General features: G+C 55.9%; 9 protein-coding genes across 9 annotated transcripts; 6 read left to right on the forward strand and 3 right to left on the reverse strand.

Annotated features, from left to right (window-relative positions):
- Positions 1-1181: 1181 nt before the first annotated feature.
- On the forward strand, positions 1182-2856 carry PHSY_001546 (pisatin demethylase; the record flags this gene model as incomplete). The annotated part of the gene is made up of 2 exons (XM_012332174.1): positions 1182-1428; positions 1499-2856. The coding sequence occupies 2 exons, from the start codon at positions 1182-1184 to the stop codon at positions 2854-2856; spliced, it is 1605 nt and encodes a 534-aa protein (XP_012187564.1).
- A 1741-nt stretch (positions 2857-4597) lies between these two features.
- Positions 4598-5671, forward strand: PHSY_001547 (glycerophosphodiester phosphodiesterase; the record flags this gene model as incomplete). Its single annotated transcript, XM_012332175.1, has 1 exon — positions 4598-5671. One exon carries the CDS (start codon positions 4598-4600, stop codon positions 5669-5671), a length of 1074 nt encoding a protein of 357 aa, XP_012187565.1.
- A 466-nt stretch (positions 5672-6137) lies between these two features.
- Positions 6138-8030, reverse strand: PHSY_001548 (hypothetical protein; the record flags this gene model as incomplete). The annotated part of the gene is made up of 1 exon (XM_012332176.1): positions 6138-8030. The coding sequence occupies one exon, from the start codon at positions 8028-8030 to the stop codon at positions 6138-6140; it is 1893 nt and encodes a 630-aa protein (XP_012187566.1).
- Positions 8031-8440: 410 nt separating this feature from the next.
- Positions 8441-10339, forward strand: PHSY_001549 (potential mitochondrial ATPase; the record flags this gene model as incomplete). Its single annotated transcript, XM_012332177.1, has 2 exons — positions 8441-8551; positions 8807-10339. The coding sequence occupies 2 exons, from the start codon at positions 8441-8443 to the stop codon at positions 10337-10339; spliced, it is 1644 nt and encodes a 547-aa protein (XP_012187567.1).
- Positions 10340-10807: 468 nt separating this feature from the next.
- Positions 10808-11839, reverse strand: PHSY_001550 (glyoxalase; the record flags this gene model as incomplete). The annotated part of the gene is made up of 1 exon (XM_012332178.1): positions 10808-11839. The coding sequence occupies one exon, from the start codon at positions 11837-11839 to the stop codon at positions 10808-10810; it is 1032 nt and encodes a 343-aa protein (XP_012187568.1).
- A 1875-nt stretch (positions 11840-13714) lies between these two features.
- Positions 13715-15238, forward strand: PHSY_001551 (hypothetical protein; the record flags this gene model as incomplete). Its single annotated transcript, XM_012332179.1, has 1 exon — positions 13715-15238. One exon carries the CDS (start codon positions 13715-13717, stop codon positions 15236-15238), a length of 1524 nt encoding a protein of 507 aa, XP_012187569.1.
- Positions 15239-15542: 304 nt separating this feature from the next.
- On the forward strand, positions 15543-16539 carry PHSY_001552 (thiopurine S-methyltransferase; the record flags this gene model as incomplete). The annotated part of the gene is made up of 2 exons (XM_012332180.1): positions 15543-16022; positions 16114-16539. The coding sequence occupies 2 exons, from the start codon at positions 15543-15545 to the stop codon at positions 16537-16539; spliced, it is 906 nt and encodes a 301-aa protein (XP_012187570.1).
- A 248-nt stretch (positions 16540-16787) lies between these two features.
- PHSY_001553 (proteasome component) lies at positions 16788-17555 on the reverse strand (the record flags this gene model as incomplete). Its single annotated transcript, XM_012332181.1, has 1 exon — positions 16788-17555. The coding sequence occupies one exon, from the start codon at positions 17553-17555 to the stop codon at positions 16788-16790; it is 768 nt and encodes a 255-aa protein (XP_012187571.1).
- Positions 17556-17760: 205 nt separating this feature from the next.
- PHSY_001554 (hypothetical protein) lies at positions 17761-19149 on the forward strand (the record flags this gene model as incomplete). The annotated part of the gene is made up of 1 exon (XM_012332182.1): positions 17761-19149. The coding sequence occupies one exon, from the start codon at positions 17761-17763 to the stop codon at positions 19147-19149; it is 1389 nt and encodes a 462-aa protein (XP_012187572.1).
- Between the last annotated feature and the right edge of the window lie 144 nt (positions 19150-19293).

Raw genomic sequence — 19293 nt, forward strand, 5'->3', positions numbered from 1 at the left:
AAGACTTGTCGTCGGGTCGCTTGAGCTTGTATTGCAGAGCATGGTCCGAAGCGTCGGAATCTTGACATTGTCGGGTGACGGAAGAGGGCCGATTGGCTTGCTTGTTGCTCCTGCGGGGCGGGCGAGTCGACCAGGTTTACAAACTCGAGCTTTGTAATGCTGGACGACATGCGGGGGGGGCTGGATCATGCACCGGCTGCATGTCTCGTTTGCCGGCCTTGCGGAAAAGCGCGCAGTGTGCTTTTGCGGGGGTCGAATTTGGTTTCCATTACGAAGTCAAGGTCGCGTAACTTTAACTCTCTTTTCTCTCTTCCTTGTGCCTGACACTCTGAGCGCGATCCTAACACTGGCCGAGAGGATCGAAGCGACGACACATGGTAATGGCGAATGTAGTGGGTGGGTTCCGGATGGTCGGCTGCAATCAGCAACCGTGTCGGTCAGTGTCAAAGTCACGCAGCCACTTATGTCTACAGTGGGTGTGAAGGAGACCGAAGCAGTCACGGAAGCGGTTGGTGGGGGACCGTCTCTTGGTATCAACGAGCAGTGACAGGCGGAGCATGGGTAGGCAACTATGACGAATGAGGGACAGAGGCGGAGCAGCATTACCGAGTCGTGGCATGGTCATCACCCGAGGCGGTCAGTGCAGCCAACCATTTCTACATTTTCGGATACGACGGCCATCGGGATCAAGGCAAGTCGGGCTCTGCTGTGCCTTTTTGGTGCTTTCGCAGTCGTCGGTGCTGCTCGCCTGACCGTTGCAACCGACAAACGAGCGTGCAGCGGGTCTGTTTTTTTACGCCGTGACATCCAGAGTGGGAAGCTCTGATGAAACCCTGCTCGTTCGCCGTGGCCCTGACGCTGGGCCCGTCTGCGCGTAAACCTCATCGTTGGCTGCAGTGCAGCCTCTGCTTGGAAATGCGGAAAACGTTGTCTCGCCAGTCAAGTGTCAGGCTCGCTTGGACCCCGCAATTTTCGCTCGAGGTTAATATCCCCGGCTCCTCGATGCCGCTGGTGAAGGAAGCGGCGAAAGCTACAAAAGGGCCCAGCTTTCATCATCGTTCTCCCCGACTACCCCGACCATCTCGTACGCTATCCACCCGACCTCCCGTCTTCCCAAGCGGAGACTACGAGGACTTCTGTTGTAGATCGATACCTCTCGCACACGAGGCAAATCCACTGCCATGGTCGAAACCGACCTGCTTCCCCGCATTGGGGCCGCGCTCCAATGGGCGATCGAGTCGCCGTCCCACATTGCCATCTCAGTCATCGGCGCGATCGTCCTGTTCCATCTGGTTCCATACATCACCAACACCGCCATCATCAAGTATCCCGGACCTTTCCTCGCCAAGTTCACCGACTTTTGGCTGATGAGGACCGCCATGGTCGGTCACCGTTTCGAACACGTTCACAAGCAGCATCAGAAGTACGGTAAGTGGTACATCGTCATGTGCTCTCCTTTGCACGCTTCCTGTGCTGACCGTTCTGCTTCGTCTTGTAGGCAAATTCGTGCGTATCGCTCCCAACCACGTCTCCATCGCCGACCATGAGGCGCTGCAGCCCGTCTACGGTCATGGTACCGGCACGCTCAAGCCCGCCTACTACGACGCCTTTGTACCTCCTAAGCCCTTCCCACGCGGCCTGTTCAACACGCGTGATCGTGCCGAGCACACGCGCAAGCGAAAGATTGTGTCGCACACGTTTGCACCCAAGACCATCATTGCTTTCGAGCCGTTCATCCGACGAGAGGTGCAGCTGCTGCTCGAGCGATGGGACGAATTCTGCGACAAGGCGGCCAAAGACAACAAGGAGAGTCCTCGAGGAATCAAGGGTCGTGCATGGCTCGATTCGCTCATGTGGCTCAACTACTTTGCGTTTGACACGATCGGTGCACTCGCCTTTGGCAGCACGTTTGGCATGCTCGAGAACGGTGTCGACGAAGCCAAGGTCGAGTACGAGGATGCCAACGGAAACAAAAAGGTTGACTACTGTTCTGCCGTCAAGATCATCAACGAGCGTGGCGAATACTCGGGCACGATGGGACTGGCGCCTGTTTGGTTGCGACCGTATCTGCTCAAGCTGCCCTGGTTTTCCAAGAGGTTGACGTCGGTCAAGAAGCTCACTGGTATTGCGCTTGCTCGAGTCAATGATCGTCTGCAGAATGGATCGGAACGAGAAGACTTGCTGGCCAAACTGCAGTCTGCCAAGGACGACCGAGGCGAGCCGATGGGCAAGATGGAATTGACCGCCGAGGCACTCACCCAACTCATTGCTGGATCCGATACTACGTCCAACACCTCGTGCGCCATCGTTCACCACCTGGCCACCCACCCCGACAAGATGCGAAAACTGCAGGCCGAGCTCGACCGCGAGTTGGAGCACGCCGAGGACGTTCCGCTGCACAGCGACGTTCAGGAACTACCTTATCTGCAGGCGGTGCTGAACGAGTCGCTGCGATTCCACTCGACATCAGCCATCGGTCTTCCTCGCGTCATCCCCGAGGGAGGAGCTACGGTTTGTGGTGAACGCTTCCCCGCTGGCACGATCCTTTCGGTACCCGCCTTCACGCTGCACCGCGACAAGTCGGTGTTTGGCGAGGACGCGGAAGAGTACAACCCGGATCGATGGCTCGCGCCTAACGCCAAGCGTGATTTCGAGAAAGCCTTCATTCCGTTCTCCGTCGGACCTCGTGCATGTGTTGGACGCAACGTGGCCATGATGGAACTGTCGGTGCTGATCGCTGCCATCTTCCGCAGGTACGACATTGTCCTCGCTGAGCCGGAAAAGCCGCTCGAGACGTTTGAAGGTTTCCTGCGTAAACCGGTCCAGCTCGAGATTGGACTCAAGCGACGCACTTGATCCGCCGCACCACCTTCTTGTCAAGCTAGTCTCACTGCGCAAAAATATGTTGATCCTACGGTGACTCCCTTGGGCAGGTTTGAGCGAGTAGCTCGTGTGACATGTGCGAAGGAGCCTGTGCATCCGACTTTTGTTCGATTGTGTTTGTGAGTTTGTTACCTAACACTTCGGAAACGATGAAAAATAGCCCAAGGAGATGATTGCACAGCTATGCGGTCTAACAAAGCTGGCCAATTCAGTAGCTCAGGCACGTTCTCCGCCTTCGAGACAATTTAGCCAAGGCAACGTGGACACGTCCAGAGAAGCTTGACGAGCGCGACTGACACTGGGCAAAATTCGCGGAGGGGTTCTAGTGGGGCTGGAGCGCGAAATTCATGTCGTGCCAGGTCGGCTGGAAGCACCGTCGCTGTCGACGCCGAGCGGCGCTAGACGAGTCAAAGAAAGGAGCTGCATGTAGGGTTCAGTCATGACATACTGGACGCCTTTGTTTTTCTCGGTGGACCATCGGTGAATTCGTGCCGGGATCTGCGTCCAAGTCGACGAACAGGCACAATACAGATGCAACGGCGTCCCAGATTGCACACAATCGCTCTGAGGTTTTTTACGAGGTTCGAAACCGACATGCATGTCGAGGTTAGCACGGCTTGGCTCGCACCGCCATCAGCTCGTGGTGGATTGGGACAGCGGTACTGGAGAGTATAGACCGGACGGGCAGCGCACTGAGCGAGCGTTGTGAATGCGCGGTCTAGACGTGCTACGGGATGTTTGACGGGCTTGACCTCGTCAGGAGGTGCCATCCGAAGCGTCGATCAGGCCTGAACTCTGTTGCCGTGGTTCGCTGTTTTGCCGCTTCGGCTTGCACTGTGCGTTCTTTGTCGTGGCTCGCCGAACGCGGGGTGAGAAAAAGGCTGTCAGATGGAAGCCGGTCGGGCCGCCAAAAAAGGTGCAGCTGAGCTGCGGCTTGACCCTGCATGCAGCTGCCCACCTGCTCAACCAATGCACCTCGACCACCTCGGCGGCCCATTCTGGATCACGAGACCCGAACATGGCCTCGCAATCCCAACAATACTGTAAGAGGACACTGCGCCTGGATAGATAGGGGAGCATCTGACACTGTGACAGAACGAGTGTGGGCTTCGGGAACATGTGTGATAGCTGCGATGAGAGCGGACAGGCGGCCCAGCCGATTGTTGTCTGAAAAGACTCTGAAAAATTTCGGAACAGCCGAATGATGAAATTATTGTATCCGTGATGCCAGACAGGTGGAGTGTGGAAGAACGTCACACACAGTCGCGGTGGGCCACCAAAAATTGAGGCTGACACTTGGCGGTGAGCACGTTCCGTGGCAAAGAGCTGTCACGTTCCCTCTTGCCGGTACGAGCAAGATGCTATCCTTGCTCACAACACATCACCTACTCACCCTTGGCTCTGCTTGTTGCTTGGGCTCACACCTCTACTCGGCAAGCATCCTCGCTCCTGTCCATCAACTTCTTCCCCTCCAATCCTTGGCCACGTCGCAGGCTCTGGCAGCTCTCCAACGCCTTGACCACCCGGGTCGCACGATCTACTCACAGCACCTTGTCGTGTGCCTCTTACCTTACTCCATCATCCACTTTCCCGACCTCGCAGTCAGGAGAGTCGTGCTGTTGCCAACCTGGTACTGATCGCAGCCTCCATCTATCTGCTCTGCCACCGTCTCTACCCTACCATCGCATCACGCCGCAATTCGCCGCTGCCCGCCATGCGTCCCATCACTAGGTCTGCCAAGATGGACATTCGACCCGACATGCCCGAGTGCTGGGGTCACCGTGGTGCATCCGCCACCTTCCCGGAGAACACGATCGCCAGCTTCGAAAAGGCCATCCTCGACGGCTCCGAAGGTCTCGAGACCGACGTTCACATCACCACCGACAACGTCATTGTCATGTTCCACGACCCATCGCTAGAAAGGACCACCAACGGGAAAGGTCTCATCTACGAGCGTCCTTACTACGGTGACGATGGCATCGAGCACCTCCGAACCCTCAAGCAGCCCGCTCAACAGATCCCAACCTTCGTACAGGTGTGCGACCTGCTCATGCGACCGGAGCACAAGCACGTCAAGCTCAATCTCGATATCAAGCCCGACAACGATCCAGATCGCCTCTTCCCACTCATGCGCAAAGTCATCGAATCCTACCCCAACTTCGACACAGACCTCGCACCGCGGCTCATCCTCGGTCTCTGGCACCCCAAGTTCCTCGAATCCGCGCTCATCAACGTCCCCTCCATGAAGCGCATCCACATTGGCGCCTCGCCACGAGCGGCACGCAAATACTTCTGGTACGACTGCACCGGCTTTTCCATGTACTTTGCTTGCCTGGTCGGTACCGATGGGCAGCAATTCATCGCCGATGCGCAAAAGGCAGGAAAGGACATCTACGTCTGGACCGTCAACCGCAAAGACGAGATGATCGAGGCGACAAGGTGGGGTGTCAAGGCCGTATTGACCGACAAGACGGCGCTGTTCCAGGACGTGCGCAAGAACATGACGAGCGATTTCGCCACCACACGTCAAGACGAGGTGGGCATGTTTTTCCGTTGGGCCACTTGGAGGTACTACGCCTTGCCGCAATTTGTCTTGCAAAACATGTGGTTGGCGAATATCGAAAAGCGCGCCGGTTCGCCATTCCGCGAGATTGTCGGCGCTGCTGAAGCTGATGCGAATGCACACGCCCCAACTTCGACTTTGCCGGTGTCTTCAAATCTGTCGGAGAAGAACAAGCTCGGCTCAAACTTTGCGCAGCCGTCTATCGCTATCAATGCTGCTGCATGATGGATCTTTCCGCCTAACTCTTGCATCAACACGCATCTTCACTCGATATGGCATAACCTACGGACATTCTTCCCTCACTCGACCCTGGCTCACATTGCATCTTCCAGTCACCGTCCCCCTTACATCTCTCCTGTCTCGAAAGCATCCATAGATTTCCACGCTGCACAGCATGGTCGCGTCTTGTTGCCTTTTATCACGATCTGATCATTGATTGATCGGTCCCTCTAATTCCATCATTCTTGACTCGTTCTTGACCCACCAATTCAGCTTGAAATCGTGCAATGCATATGTGCAAGTCGAGACGCGAGCAGAAGATTCGAGACCGCTGGTGTGTATTGACGATTTCACTCACGTCGAAGTCCAGACTCAATCTTACAAAGTTGAGCAGCGTGGATCAATGCGTTCAATGGCGTGAAGGTCGTTACATTAGCGAAAGGGGGGTATATAATGGTATCGCAGCAGGTAACTAGTCCAAGGAGACGCGCGAAGCGGTAGGTTTGACTTGATGCGAGTCTGCCAGTGTTGTGTACGGGCTGGGCAGCTGCTGTTGCTGAGGGTAGAACTGTTGCGACGGAGGTCGTGCGGAGTGGATTGGGCTGGCTGGTTGGAGGCTAGCTGGGATGTTTTGAGTGGCGTGCGGAGGTTGAGGTGCGTAGACCGGGCCGTTGCCCGGGCTGGCAGGGGTCGGCGAATGCATGGCGTAGGACTGAGCGACAGCGCTGGCTCTTCGATCGGCAAACGTCATCTCGCCAGATGGCGAAGCGTACATAGGACTCTGCACTGCCCCTCCTCCCAACCTAGGATCCGGCCCTCCGTTCATCATGCCATTCTGTCCCTTTTCCCCTCCGTTACCATTCTCTTCATCATCCAGATCCAACACCGCCGCTTCGGCATCATCGTTCGCTGCACCCACTCCAGGCCCACTTCGACTCTTCCTCTGCCTGTGTACGCCTGCAAACCTTCCAATCGCATCGTGTGCGGGCTTCAATCCTTTGTGGAAGTTGAACAAGCAGATCAAGCCGTTCAAGAGCGTCAACCCTAGACTGGCGCACGCAAACCCACTGATGAAGGTGATCGTGGTATGGACGTACGTATACTCGTCCCTCGTACTCGGCAACCAAACCTGGGTCAACTTGAACACAAAGTACGCCATCCCTGCCATCATGAGGAGCAGCGAAAGCACCATCAGACTCGTCCATTCGCGTCTCACCGCGAATCCAGCCGCGAACAGTGCGACCATAGCAATCGGAACTGCTGCGATCGTCACACCGTACTCCCAATCCGTAGTCTGAGCGACCAAGATGAGGTAGATGACGGTGAAACCGACGCCGAAGAAGAAGGCGAACTTGAGGAAGACGATGAAGAGCTGGTACCAGAAGAACATCCTTCGTACGCGCAAGTCTGCACCGATCTTTTGGTAGATGACCCAACCGAACTCCTTCCAGAGTTTGAAGGTGAGGTAGATGAGGAAGAACTCGATGACGAAGCAAACACCTGTTACGGCGATCAGGTACCTTTCCACCGAAGGGAAAAGCGAGTTTGCTCGACACAGCCGATTCGGATCGTCTGGACACGGAAACCCACCGGCTACGCGGTCCTGAGCGTTGAGCGCGTCTCGTACCTGCCTGATCTCGATCGCAGCCGTGGCTGTCAAGGCCAGATTGAAGATGAGAACTCCGATCAGCTGCATGGTGTTCTTGAGTCGAACCGCATCCCACGAGATGAGCACCTGGAACACGCATCCGAACACAAAGACCGCCAAGTAGACAGAGACTGTTTTGAGGTTTTGAGATAAGTTGTCCACCTGCGTGACGATGCGAACGAAGATGAACGTGACCAAGGTGATGACGATCGCCGCTTCGATGGCGGTGACGACGAGGTAGAGGAAAGCGTTCCGGGAAGGAACTCGGATGAACGAGTTCGAGTCGCCGTACAACCAAGATGTTCCGCCGCTACTACGATTTGATTTGGAGATGGAGGCGGCGCCATCGCGATTGTTCGAGTGTTTGGCGGAACGAGCCTCTCCAGCGGTACCCTTGCGTGGCACTCCAGGAGCTGCGGCAGGTGCGGGTAAAGGCGTGGACGGAGCTGGAGGTTCTTGAATGACCAGTGTCGATGCCGGCGGTGCACTATTGATGGGTGGAACACGTTCGTAGCCAGCAGCAGCAACTGCACCATTCGAGACAGCATGAGGCGGCGGAGAGAAGGACGCAGATGGTGCACGAGGTGGAGGCGACATGCTGCTCCTATACGCAGATGCGGACGAGAACGGCTCGGTGGTAGAGTGCTGCATGTGTGGAGTCGGAGAAGCTGGATACGATTCGTACGAGGTCGACCCCATCGATGTTGCGCTCTGCATCGTCGCCGGTCTGTCCTCTGGAGCAGGTCGAGCGGGACCTGGTGGAAATGGTGAGACGCTCATCTTAAGTGAATGCCTCTGCAGAAAGGCAGCCGAGAGACTAAGTTTCCATCCGATGGATCGCAGTCTAGGGTGGGAGAGACGAGGTCGGTCTCAGTAGTGGGTGGTGAAGAAGGTGAAGCGATATCAGCATCGACCTCGCTTGGACGGATGGATCTAGGTGAGCGGAGTTGGACAGGCATGGTTGGTTGGCTCAAAACTGTATGCGGCTGAATGCATACTGTACACAGCACGCAGCGTCGATGAAACAAAAGTCCGATTTCCAATTTTAGATATTTCTTTCTTTCCCGGCGCTTTCCCCATCGGTTGCCCTCGGTTGCAGGCACGCTCTCTACCAAGTCTCCTATTTCATGTCAGATCAAGAAATCACCGATTCGTCCTTTTTAGACAGTGACCGTTGGTACCCGATTCGCAGCCGACTGAAGCGCAACACCGGTTCGGAAGAGGCGGGAAAAGGCGGAGTGAGTCCGACGCACAGGCGCTGCTGGAAAAGACGTGTTTTTGTGCAACACTCGCTCATCAACCCCGCTTTTCTTCTCACCATCTTCCATCCTTCGACGGCATAGACCGGGCAATTCACCGACACGATGACTGCAGGCGTAGTGCACCGCTTGGTAGGCTCATCGCTGCCTCTACTCGTGCAGCCCGCTCGCCAGGTCGGCGGCCGGCGCCTTGCACGCGCCAGACCAACCTTCTCGTCACTCACGTCATCGCAGGAGCCTGCCGGTATCGCTGTCCGCTCATCGAGTCCCCGCAAACCCTCTTCAAGAGCATCCAGCTCTTCCAGTATCCTCGGCAGGTCATTTTCCAGCTCGACTTCATCACTCTCGGCTGCCAAAGCTGGCAAAAGCAAAGCAAGCACACCCATCCAACGTTATGACCAGCTCGTTCAGGACGGCGTTCTACGAGACGACACTCATCAGCGAAACATTATCAAGGTCCTCCAGTCTCTGCACGACAAACTCAAGACCTACAAGCAAGGAGACGTTCCGGATCCGGAAGAACATCTCCAAGCGTCAAAAGGCTTACTCTCATGGCTGCCCTTTGGCAGAAAGTCGAACGCTCACGAGATCCCCACCATCTCAGAAGACATCCCAAAAGGCCTTTACCTGTACGGCGACGTTGGCACCGGCAAGAGCATGCTCATGGACCTGTTCTACGATACGCTTCCGAGCAACATCACCGCAAAGCGAAGAATCCACTTCCACCAATTCATGATCGAAGCGCACAAGAGAGCTCACTTCTACAAGTCCAAGACGCACAAACCGTCCGGCATCGTGATGATGATGTCATCCGGCTCGTCCAACTCTGCGTCCAGCTCTGGCTCAGCTGGCGCGGCTCACTCGGGAGAGGAGAGCGATGCCATCGAAGCGGTGGCTCGCGAGATGGCACACAACCACTCGGTGCTATGCTTTGACGAGTTTCAAGTCACCGACATCGCCGACGCCATGATCCTCCGCGGTCTGCTAGAACGCATGCTCGCCTATGGCGTGGTCATGGTCATGACCTCCAACCGACATCCTGACGAGCTGTACAAGAACGGCATTCAACGACAATCTTTCCTTCCTTGCATCGACCTTCTCAAATCGCAACTCGGCGTCACCGATCTCAATTCCGGTACCGATTACCGAAAGGTACCTCGTGCGCTCTCCAAAGTCTACTTTTCGCCCTTGGACGATGCCAACACACGAGAATTCGACAAGCTCTTCGATGCGGCGACATCGGATCCACACGACCCCGTCATCTCAAACCGACCACTCAAGATCTGGGGCCGAACGCTGCTCGTCCCGCAATCCACCCAACGAGTCGCCCGCTTCACCTTTGACGAACTCTGCGGTCGTCCCCGCTCCGCAGCCGACTACATCGAGATCTGCAACAACTTCAACACCATCTTTGTCGACGACGTACCCAAAATGGGTCTCAACCAACGCGACCTCGCCCGACGATTCATCACGTTCATCGACGCAGCCTACGAGAGCAAGACCAAGCTGCTGGCGTCGAGCGAGGTGCCCATCTTGCAGATCTTCAGCGGCGATGCGGGCGAGTCGAAACCGACGGCTGCGGCAATGAGGTCGTTGATGGACGACCTCGGTTTGACCATGGACGACCTGGGTGGTTCGCCCATCTTCACGGGCGATGAGGAGCTGTTCGCTTTTGCGAGGGTTATCTCAAGGTTGACGGAGATGGGTTCGAGGCAGTACGCCGAGATGGCCAGTACCGCAGGTACAGAAGCACCGCCAGAGTACTAGAGCGTGCACGTCATGTACATCACATACAAGAGCCAAACCCGTCCACAACATGTACAACATATACACGCGCCAGTCACACACCATCCTCAACACCATCTTAACAACTCGTGACCCTTGCTTCGCTGCATGTGTGACCACAACCCCTAAACGCCCATGTGCTGCATCCATGCCAAGCTCGGCATCAACCTCTCTGAACCGCTCAGCTCAGCGACACCATACCGCCTGCACAGACAGCATCCTCAGCACCCTCACACATGGCGAGACCACGTGTGAAACAAGCAGATACCAATCAACATGAACCTACAACAACAATTACAAGTACGTAGAAAACGACAATTCAAACACGAAAATGCAAACGATCTCGAGAGAGGTGGTGGTAAAAGTACAAGAAAAGAACTAAGAGAAACGTGTGATCTTGCACCGCTCGCTGGGTATATTGTCGTCGGATGACGAAGCCGTTGAGAGAACCTAGTTGATCTCGTGGTAGAAAATGATCTTGTTGGCATCCGGGTCGAGCACATGCAACTCCCTCGTGCCCCACGGCTTGTTTTGCGGCTTGCCGAGCAACCTGCCCTTGCCCAAAAACACTTCGGGGAAGTACTCCCTTCCGTTCGGCTTGAATTGCTGTTGTTTGGCTACGATCTCCTGGAAGAGCTCGTCAACGTTGCTCACCACAATCAGCAACTGCGGTGGTCCGTTGCCATCCCCTTTGAGCTCGCCCCATTCTGCAGGAAGGTAGCGTAGCACGATGCGCACACCCTCTTCTTGAGCCGCCGAGGGGATTGCCGAGTATTGCTGCTGAGCCGATCGAGGTGGACGAGCGGCAGGTCCGCGTCGCATGACGGCTTGATGCGTGGCCGGTTTGCCAACGGGCGAGAAGCCAATGAGTTTCTGATAGAACGCTACCGAGTTGGTGAGATTCGAAACGAAGATGCATGGGAAGGCGTTCATGAAGAGCGTCTTGCCCGGCTTGGACATGGCACGAGCACGTCCGTGGTCGACGTCAACGTCGTCGTCCTCCCAGCCGAGAGCGTCGGACCGCTTGAAATTGAACGGATTGACCGAGAGCAAAGCAGCAGCATCGACGTCACTGAGGCCCATGTTGGTCGACTTGGGCAAGTAGGATGTATCGTCGGCAAACTTCTTCTTGCTGTCCTGGATATGCTGGCAGAAGCGTTCCTGGTCGGTGGGAGAGAGCACGAGCTTGGATCGGTTCGAGCGTGTTACGGAGAGGAACAAGTCGGGTTTCTTGACGTGGTTGGTGGCGTTGATGGATGCAGCAGCGGATGCGGTGATGGGATCGACAAAGTGAAGGGCGCCCACGTCTGCGACGTCGGGAGGCGTTGCAGGCATCGAGACGTCGTCCATGGCCGAGAATGTGTCGGATGCAAGCGCGGATGCAGCCATGGATGGGGACGAGGCAGCGCTGATGGGCGAACGAGACGAGCCGGAAGAGACGGCACGCTGCATCGATGCAGAGCCAGATGCGATGTCGGTCATGGTCGTTTCGAGGCGACCGATGGAGGCCTGTCGAGGCTCAGTCGTGATGATCACGATGCGTTTGCAGTGTGCCAGGTCGCTATGTCAGGTAGAGCGATGAATGCCGATGCGGTGAGGAAAGACCGTCAATGATGTAGCAGATCGACTCTGTTGCGCGTAGTGGTCGGCGGTAGTGAATGATGATGGTGGTCGTGTATTGTCAAAAGCTGGCCACCAAGAAGTCAAGTGCTGCGGACACGAGCTGAAGAGAGGTCAGGTCGGCATTCTCTACCGCAGACCGGCTACTGTAGTATGTTTGTGCGTGTGTAAGCGTGCGACGGCAAAGGAGTGGTTGGAGCTCTATAAAAAGTTGCTCAGATCAGTCTGCAATCGATACAGTGAGCGCGGACCGGGAATCTATGCAGCCTAAAACTGCGCAAGCATGCAGGGTGTTTGTAGACAGAGACCGGCATGAGCACACGTACACGTTGGCCAAACGCTTTCTTTTTTGGTCGTCGAAGCCAATTTTCTCGTTATGCGGGGGGACAAGCAGAGGAAAAAAAAGGTGCGGTGGCGTGCCGCCGCCGATAAGGATCTCCGCGAGCTGCTGCGACGGACGGAGGTGGCTTGCCGAGGCGGCCAATTTTGTCATAACTCGTAGCGAAGCCGTGAGCCTGCCAGCCACCGCGTTGGTCGGCACCTCTCTGTAGGACCCTGCTTTTCTGATTTTCCACCTTGTTTAGCCTTCGGCTTGAAATCCGATAGAGGTCTGGCGCCCAACATCTTTTTCCCTGTCTCAATTCCAGTGTAGCCCGCTCCTGTTGCGCCGCGCAGCAAATCACAGTACAGTTGCCTCTTGCTCCGTGGCTTTGTGACTCCCTTGGGGTGATCAGCACGAGTCGTCGTTATTTGGCTCTCTCCAACAGCATTTGTAACCTTCCCATGTACGATCAGTTCAAAGGACGAATATTGAAGCGCGCTCCCTGTTCTGAATGCAGCCTTTACAACGTCTGTGTGGGAAGATGCCACAGATCGCGGGCCAAAGCTTGTAACACGCTACACTCGCATGGACACTAAGCGAGGCTCGTACCGTCACCCAGTCGTTATAGCCTTTTGGGCCTTTTTTGAATGTGAGAGTCTGTCCCCCGGTCTAACAGCTACAAAATTTCGAATTCAGAATGCAACTCTCGTCAGATCTCACACCGCCAGAGAAAATGTTCTCGCTTCGGCGCAAGTGGTCGTATGGCGTGCTGAAGACGTCAAATGATGGTGTGTCCACTTGTGCGCTCCGTTACACAAGCGAAGCACGCAACTGAAGCCTTGCCTACTTCTCCAAGATCGCCTTTGTCGCTCAAATCGCCTGGTTCTACGTCAATCTCTTCTCGCTCCCAGGTTTGCGTGATCGCTTGGTCCTGTGTCTCCCGACTCCGCTGCTGCCGAAGCTCCGCAACGCCGGCTCTCAATCCAGCCGGCTGCACTTGCGGACAGTAAGCGCTCCGGCATGGCCGTTTCGCCCTGTCAAAAGCGAATGTCGAAGAGCAGTCATCGACTCAAGCGACACTCCGTTTGTTCCGGAAGAATGCTTCTACCGCGATGGCACCATACGCCGAGGTGCCAAGGTGTCCATGTCAATCGCTTCCACGAGGCGGACTCGGCAATGCAGCAAGCTCCACCGCTGCCCTGACTAAAAGAAGTCGGCTCGGAACATCTTGCACCATCTTGTCTTTGAAGTCCCACATTGTCGATTCGTCATTCTTGTCCGTGTGCGGAAAACCATTTGCACCAGTTTGAGAAGTGCGTATATAGTATCCTCTCTTTTCTCACTCCCATCATCTCTCCCTTTCATCACTTCTGCGCCCGCGATACCGCTTGCGCGCTCCCGCCTGTCAGCTCATCATGAGCGACGTCACGGCCACCTCGACCCCACCTCCCGGCAAGGCAGGCTCCTTCTCGGAAGCTCACGAAGTGCCCGACAACCATGTGATCGTCGTCGACACTGCCTCCCACGGCGAGGTTCGCTACACCCGACAGGAAGAGCGGCGTCTCGTGCGCAAGATCGACATCGTCGTCGTCCCCATCCTCCTCGTCCTCTACCTCTTGAGCTTCCTCGATCGAAGCAACATAGGTAATGCCAAACTCGATGGTCTCGTCGCCGACATCAAGCTCAAAGACTATTCCACAGCGCTCACGCTCTTCTTTGTCGGCTATGTCGTCGGTGAAGTGCCCGCCAACATTGTCCTCAAAAAGACCTCGCCGCCATTGTGGCTGCCCACGCTGACACTCATTTGGGGTATCATCTCGGTGGTTCAGGGCCTGGTGCACAATCAAGCAGGTCTCTTTGCAGTCCGCTTCTTCCTCGGTCTCAGCGAGAGTGGTCTCTTCCCAGGCTCGGTGTTCGTGTTCAGCATGTTTTACCCCCGAAGGGAACGACACTACCGTGTCGCCCTCCTTCTGTCGGGTGCTGCCGTCTCGGGTGCCTTTGGTGGCATCCTCGCTTACGGCATCGGATTCATGCGAGGAGTCGGCGGCAAGAACGGATGGTCCTGGATCCTGATCATCGAAGGTCTGTTGACCATTGTTGTCGCGCTTGCTGCCTACAAGCTCGTACCACACTACCCGATGAAATCTCGCACCTTTTCCGACCGCGAAAAGTCCATCATCGCAGCTCGAATGCAGGCGGACCGCGACTCGCTGGACGAGGAATCCTTCTCGTGGGATGGCGTCAAGCAAGCCTTCACGGACCCCTATGTCTACCTGTACGGACTGCTTTTCCACGGATTCGCATTTGCTCTCTACACCATTTCGCTCTTCATGCCCACCATCATCGCCGACCTTGGCTTCACTGCAGCCAACGCGCAGCTGCTCACCGTACCGCCGTACGTCCTCGCCTTCATTTTCACCATGAGCATCGCCCATATCTCCTTCGTCGTCAACCGTAGGCTCATTTTCATCATCGGCTCCGCTTGTCTCGCCATCGTCGGCTACATTGTCCAGATCACGTCGCCAACAGTCGCAGGTCGTTACGTCGCCATTTTCATCACCACTCCAGGCGTGTACGCCGGCAATGCGCTGCTGCTCTCGCTGCCATCCGAGAACGTCTCCGGCCAGACGAAGCGAGCGACAGCGTTGGCTATGCAGATCGGGTTCGGCAACATGGGAAGTATTGTCGGCGTTCAGCTCTACCGTCGTCCGCTCGGTGCACTCAAGAATCCTAACTACCACATCAGCCACGGCTTGAGCATCGTCTGGCTCGGCTTTGGTATTGGAGCTGCTTCCGCGCTGTGGTTCCTTCTCAGCAGAGAGAATCGTCGAAGGGATGCTGTACAGGCTAGCCAGGGGCACGAAAAGGTCCAGGAAGAGAGCCAAGATGAGCTCAAACGATTGGGAGATCGTCGCCTCGATTGGAGATACCATGTCTGATTGCACTTTTGTAGCCACATGTAGCATAGCATCACACGAAAGACCATCGATCATTGGATCAACAACGGTGTCGACTCTGCCACGAAGATGCTTTCATGGGCCGTGTGAAGCCCAGCGAGTAGAAATTGGTAACATGTTACGGCGTGAAATTGAGTGGCCCAAAATTCCATTCGCCTCCTCCACTTCGGCAAGTTGCCCGCTTCGGCCACAAGGCGCGAACGCATACGAAGCACTGAGAATTGGTGTGTATCGTGGTGGAACGTGAGCGGAGGACGCTTTCGACTTAGATTGCCAAACGTCGCATATGCTGAGGCTGCTGAGCATCACACGCTTCGCCCATACTACTCGTTGCGCTTCGACCAAGAGGCTCACCGCTCACCTTTCCGGCTTCCACCACCTCGTCCAGCCAAACGAAATAAAAATGGCATCCTCACTCTCCAAGGACGACCAGATCCAGAATCTGCGAAAACTGTTCGCTGACTCCGACGTCCCAAACGATCCGAAAGCATGGGACAAGGCTTGGGTCGACAGCACCACACCGTGGGACGCGAACAAACCTCAGCCCGCCCTGGTGGAGCTGCTCCAAGGTGCACACGATGCCGACACTCAGGTCCCTGACGCCGACGGCAATCCTATTCCCATCTCTCAAGCGATTCCCAAAGGTGATGGCACGGCAGTGGTTCCCGGTTGCGGAAGGGGTTATGACGCAAAAGTATTCGCCGAGCGTGGGATGACGACGTACGGTGTCGACATCAGCTCCGCTGCTGTCGCTGCAGCGAACAAGGTGAGTCCGAGCAGCTTGAAGTCGACACGTCGATTTGCCATTCACTCACTTCTGAACCTATCAACATGTCTCTTTCGTAACCTTTCAACAGTGGCTCGATGACCAAAATCTTTCTACTGATCTCGACTCGAGGGTCAACTTCGCCGAAGCCGACTTCTTCTCCCTCGGAAGCAACAAGAGCGTAGTATCGGAGCTGTCCAAGCCGGGGCAGGCAAGGCTCGCGTACGATTACACTTTCTTGTGCGCCATTCCGCCTCCACTTCGCACGCAGTGGGCCGAGACCTACACAAGACTTTTGCAGAAGGATGGAATGCTCATCGCTCTCGTCTTCCCCATCCAGGGAGACCGTCCTGGAGGTCCACCTTTTTCCATCTCGCCTCAGCTGGTCCGCGAGCTGCTCGGTTCGCAGAAGAACGCGGATTCGAGCGCTGCCTGGAAGGAGCTGGCTGAGTTGAAGCCCAAGGGACCAGAGACACGGCCGGATGTCGAGCGAATTATGGTTTGGCGACGCTCATGAGGTGCTCGATGCAGCTTGTTCTTCGGTCTGCGAGCGCAGGCTTGCGGCACCACTGAGCCGACGACCAATGTGACCTCACTCGTTTGTCTGTCTGGACTGGATGTGTGGGAGCGTGGGCTGTCAGACACATTCAGTCACTCGTAGCAATCTTTTCACGTACATTGATTGCATTTATTGGTTTGCGCTGGTGTGACAGCTTCATGTGAATAGTACAGACAAGAGCACCTCTTGTCGATGTGGATCGGAAACTAAGGCGTGGCTTCGTCGGCAACCTCAGCCGCGTCAGCCGCGTCTACATCGACCTCGTCTTCAGTCACAGCTTCAAGCACACGTCCCGCAGCGTGTGCTGCTCCCTTTGCGCCATCTCTTGCTGGCTTGTACAGGATATCGAGCATCCTCTGAATCGTAGCGAGGTCGAGGTTGCCATCGTCATCAAACTGAGCGTCCAGCTCGCCCTCGGTCCCAAGCTTCTTGCGCAATTCGTCTAGCGAGTCGGTCGCTTCTTGTCCAGGAACGAGAGCCGGGGCGCCTAGTACACCTCCTTCCGGAGCTAGCTTGTTGAACTTTGTCCTTGCATCGCTTCCGACTGCTCCTCCTACCGCCTTGTTGGATCGGTCGTTAGCGCCATACTTCGTCTTGGTCCATGCCGAGAGCGGTGAGAGTGCTGCATGTCCTCGGAAGTAGAATCGTGCTGCTTGGTAGCCGACCAGCAGAACCGTCGTTGCCAGCAGAATGAACAGGAGCGATTGAAGCTTCGACGAGTCTGCTCCGCCGCCGAGTCCGCGCGCTTTGCCTTTACCTCTGCTCGGTGGAGGTCGAGAAACGCCTCCTGTGGTTTCCAGAGCCCTCTTGTTGCGCTGTCTTGCTGCTGCTGAAGGCATTGTTCGAACTCCTAGGTGAGTCGATTTGCGGATTGTGGATGAGCGAGAAGCAGGAAGATGGAAGGCGAGCGTCGCTGTACCACAAACCCGCGACTCATGCAGCCTCCACGTCATAGTCGCACCGCGGCTAGTCATCCTCCCGACAACCGACTTTTTAGGGTTGTCTCCGTCCTTGGTATGGGGGCGGGCAGTTCACTTCGGCCAAAGCCGAACAAATTTGTTAAATTGTTAGTGATCTTCTCCACTTTCCTTCGGTGTCTTGAGCAGGACCCTGACTGCAGAGCTCTTTGCATGCTTTGCCTTCTTCCGCCATCCCATCATCTCCCGCACGATCTTGAACATGTCCGACCTTCAACGCTCGTACGTCAAGAGTAAACTCTCCAAGCTTCCGCCAGTCCCATCGTTTTCCGAAGCGGACGAAGAGGGAAAGGAACAACATGTCGTTGCTCCTGCAGCGATACCGCGTCTGTCTAAGCGCCAGCCACGAACGGACGACTTCTCTCCACGCACAGCCGAAGGCTACTTTGAGCAAGCACTAGAGGTGAACGTTCCGCTAGCTACTGGCTCGGGCTCTTTTCGTGTCTACTACACTCCACCACGGCCGAAGGCTGCGACACAGCCGAAAGCTACCGCCGCAAGAGCACCTGTACCTTTGGATCTCAGCGTCAACGTCGACTCTCCCTCCTTGCCGACGCTTAAACCTGGATTCGGACTTTCGACAGTTGAGGGCGACCTGGAAGATCAAGAGCTACCCGGCCCATCACAGCAGAGCGCTTCACCGAGTCCAGGAACGCTTTTCGTCTTTCACCATGGAGCGGGCTTCAGCGCTCTCTCGTACGCCTTGACGGCAGCCGAAATCACACGGACCAGCGGAGGGGAAGTTGGCGTACTCGCATTCGACTGTCGAGGGCATGGACGTACGCGGCTGCACGACGTCAACACGGACCCGCTCGACATGTCGATCGACGCTCTTTCTTCAGATCTGACCTCACTCCTGTCAACAATGTTTCCACGAACGGAAGAAATGCCTTCTTTGGTGCTTGTCGGTCACTCAATGGGTGGGTCTGTGGTTGTGTCTGCAGCACACGCTCTCTCGGCGAAAGGCTTCAATCGTATAACAGGCGTGGCAGTGCTTGACGTTGTAGAAGGGACTGCGATGGATGCACTCAGCGTGATGCGAAGCGTCGTGCTAGGTCACCCATCTGGGTTCAGTTCCGTAGAAACTGCCATCCGATGGCACGTGGATAGCAAGACCATCGCAAACCTCGAAAGTGCACGCATCAGCGTTCCGCCTTTGATAGCACCCAATCCTGCTTTCGCGCCCTCCAGCACTGTCGAATCTGGAGAACGGGACGAGCAGCAAGAAGTTCTCGACGACGTATCCTCAGATACCTCGCGGCCAGATCCCAAGCAACACGCCTATCGATGGAGAGCCGATCTTCTAGCCACCGAACCGTACTGGCCGGGCTGGTTCCAAGGCCTATCTTCGCGCTTCTTGAGCGTCAAGACTGCACGTCTGCTGCTTTTGGCAGGGACGGATCGTCTGGATCGAGAACTCATGATCGGTCAGATGCAGGGCAAGTATCAGCTCGAGGTGATTGCGGACGTGGGTCACTCGCTGCACGAGGACGCGCCTGAGCGCACCGCGAGGATCCTGATGGACTTCTGGAGAAGGAACGAACGCGTACATCTTCCGCTCAAGCATATCAAGAAGGTGGGCGAGGCGTAGGCTGGCGCAGTCGTTGCACAATGCATCGTTTTACTTCCACCGGACTCGTGACCGTTTTCATTGAAGACTGCGATTGGACTGAGGTATGCGAGCTTGCAAGCACAAGAGATTGTGAAGCGGGGTATCTGAGACAAAGAGGGACAT

The sequence above is a fragment of the Pseudozyma hubeiensis genome (genome assembly GCF_000403515.1).
Source record: "Pseudozyma hubeiensis SY62 DNA, scaffold: PHS17, whole genome shotgun sequence".
Taxonomy (NCBI): Eukaryota; Fungi; Basidiomycota; class Ustilaginomycetes; order Ustilaginales; family Ustilaginaceae; genus Pseudozyma; species Pseudozyma hubeiensis.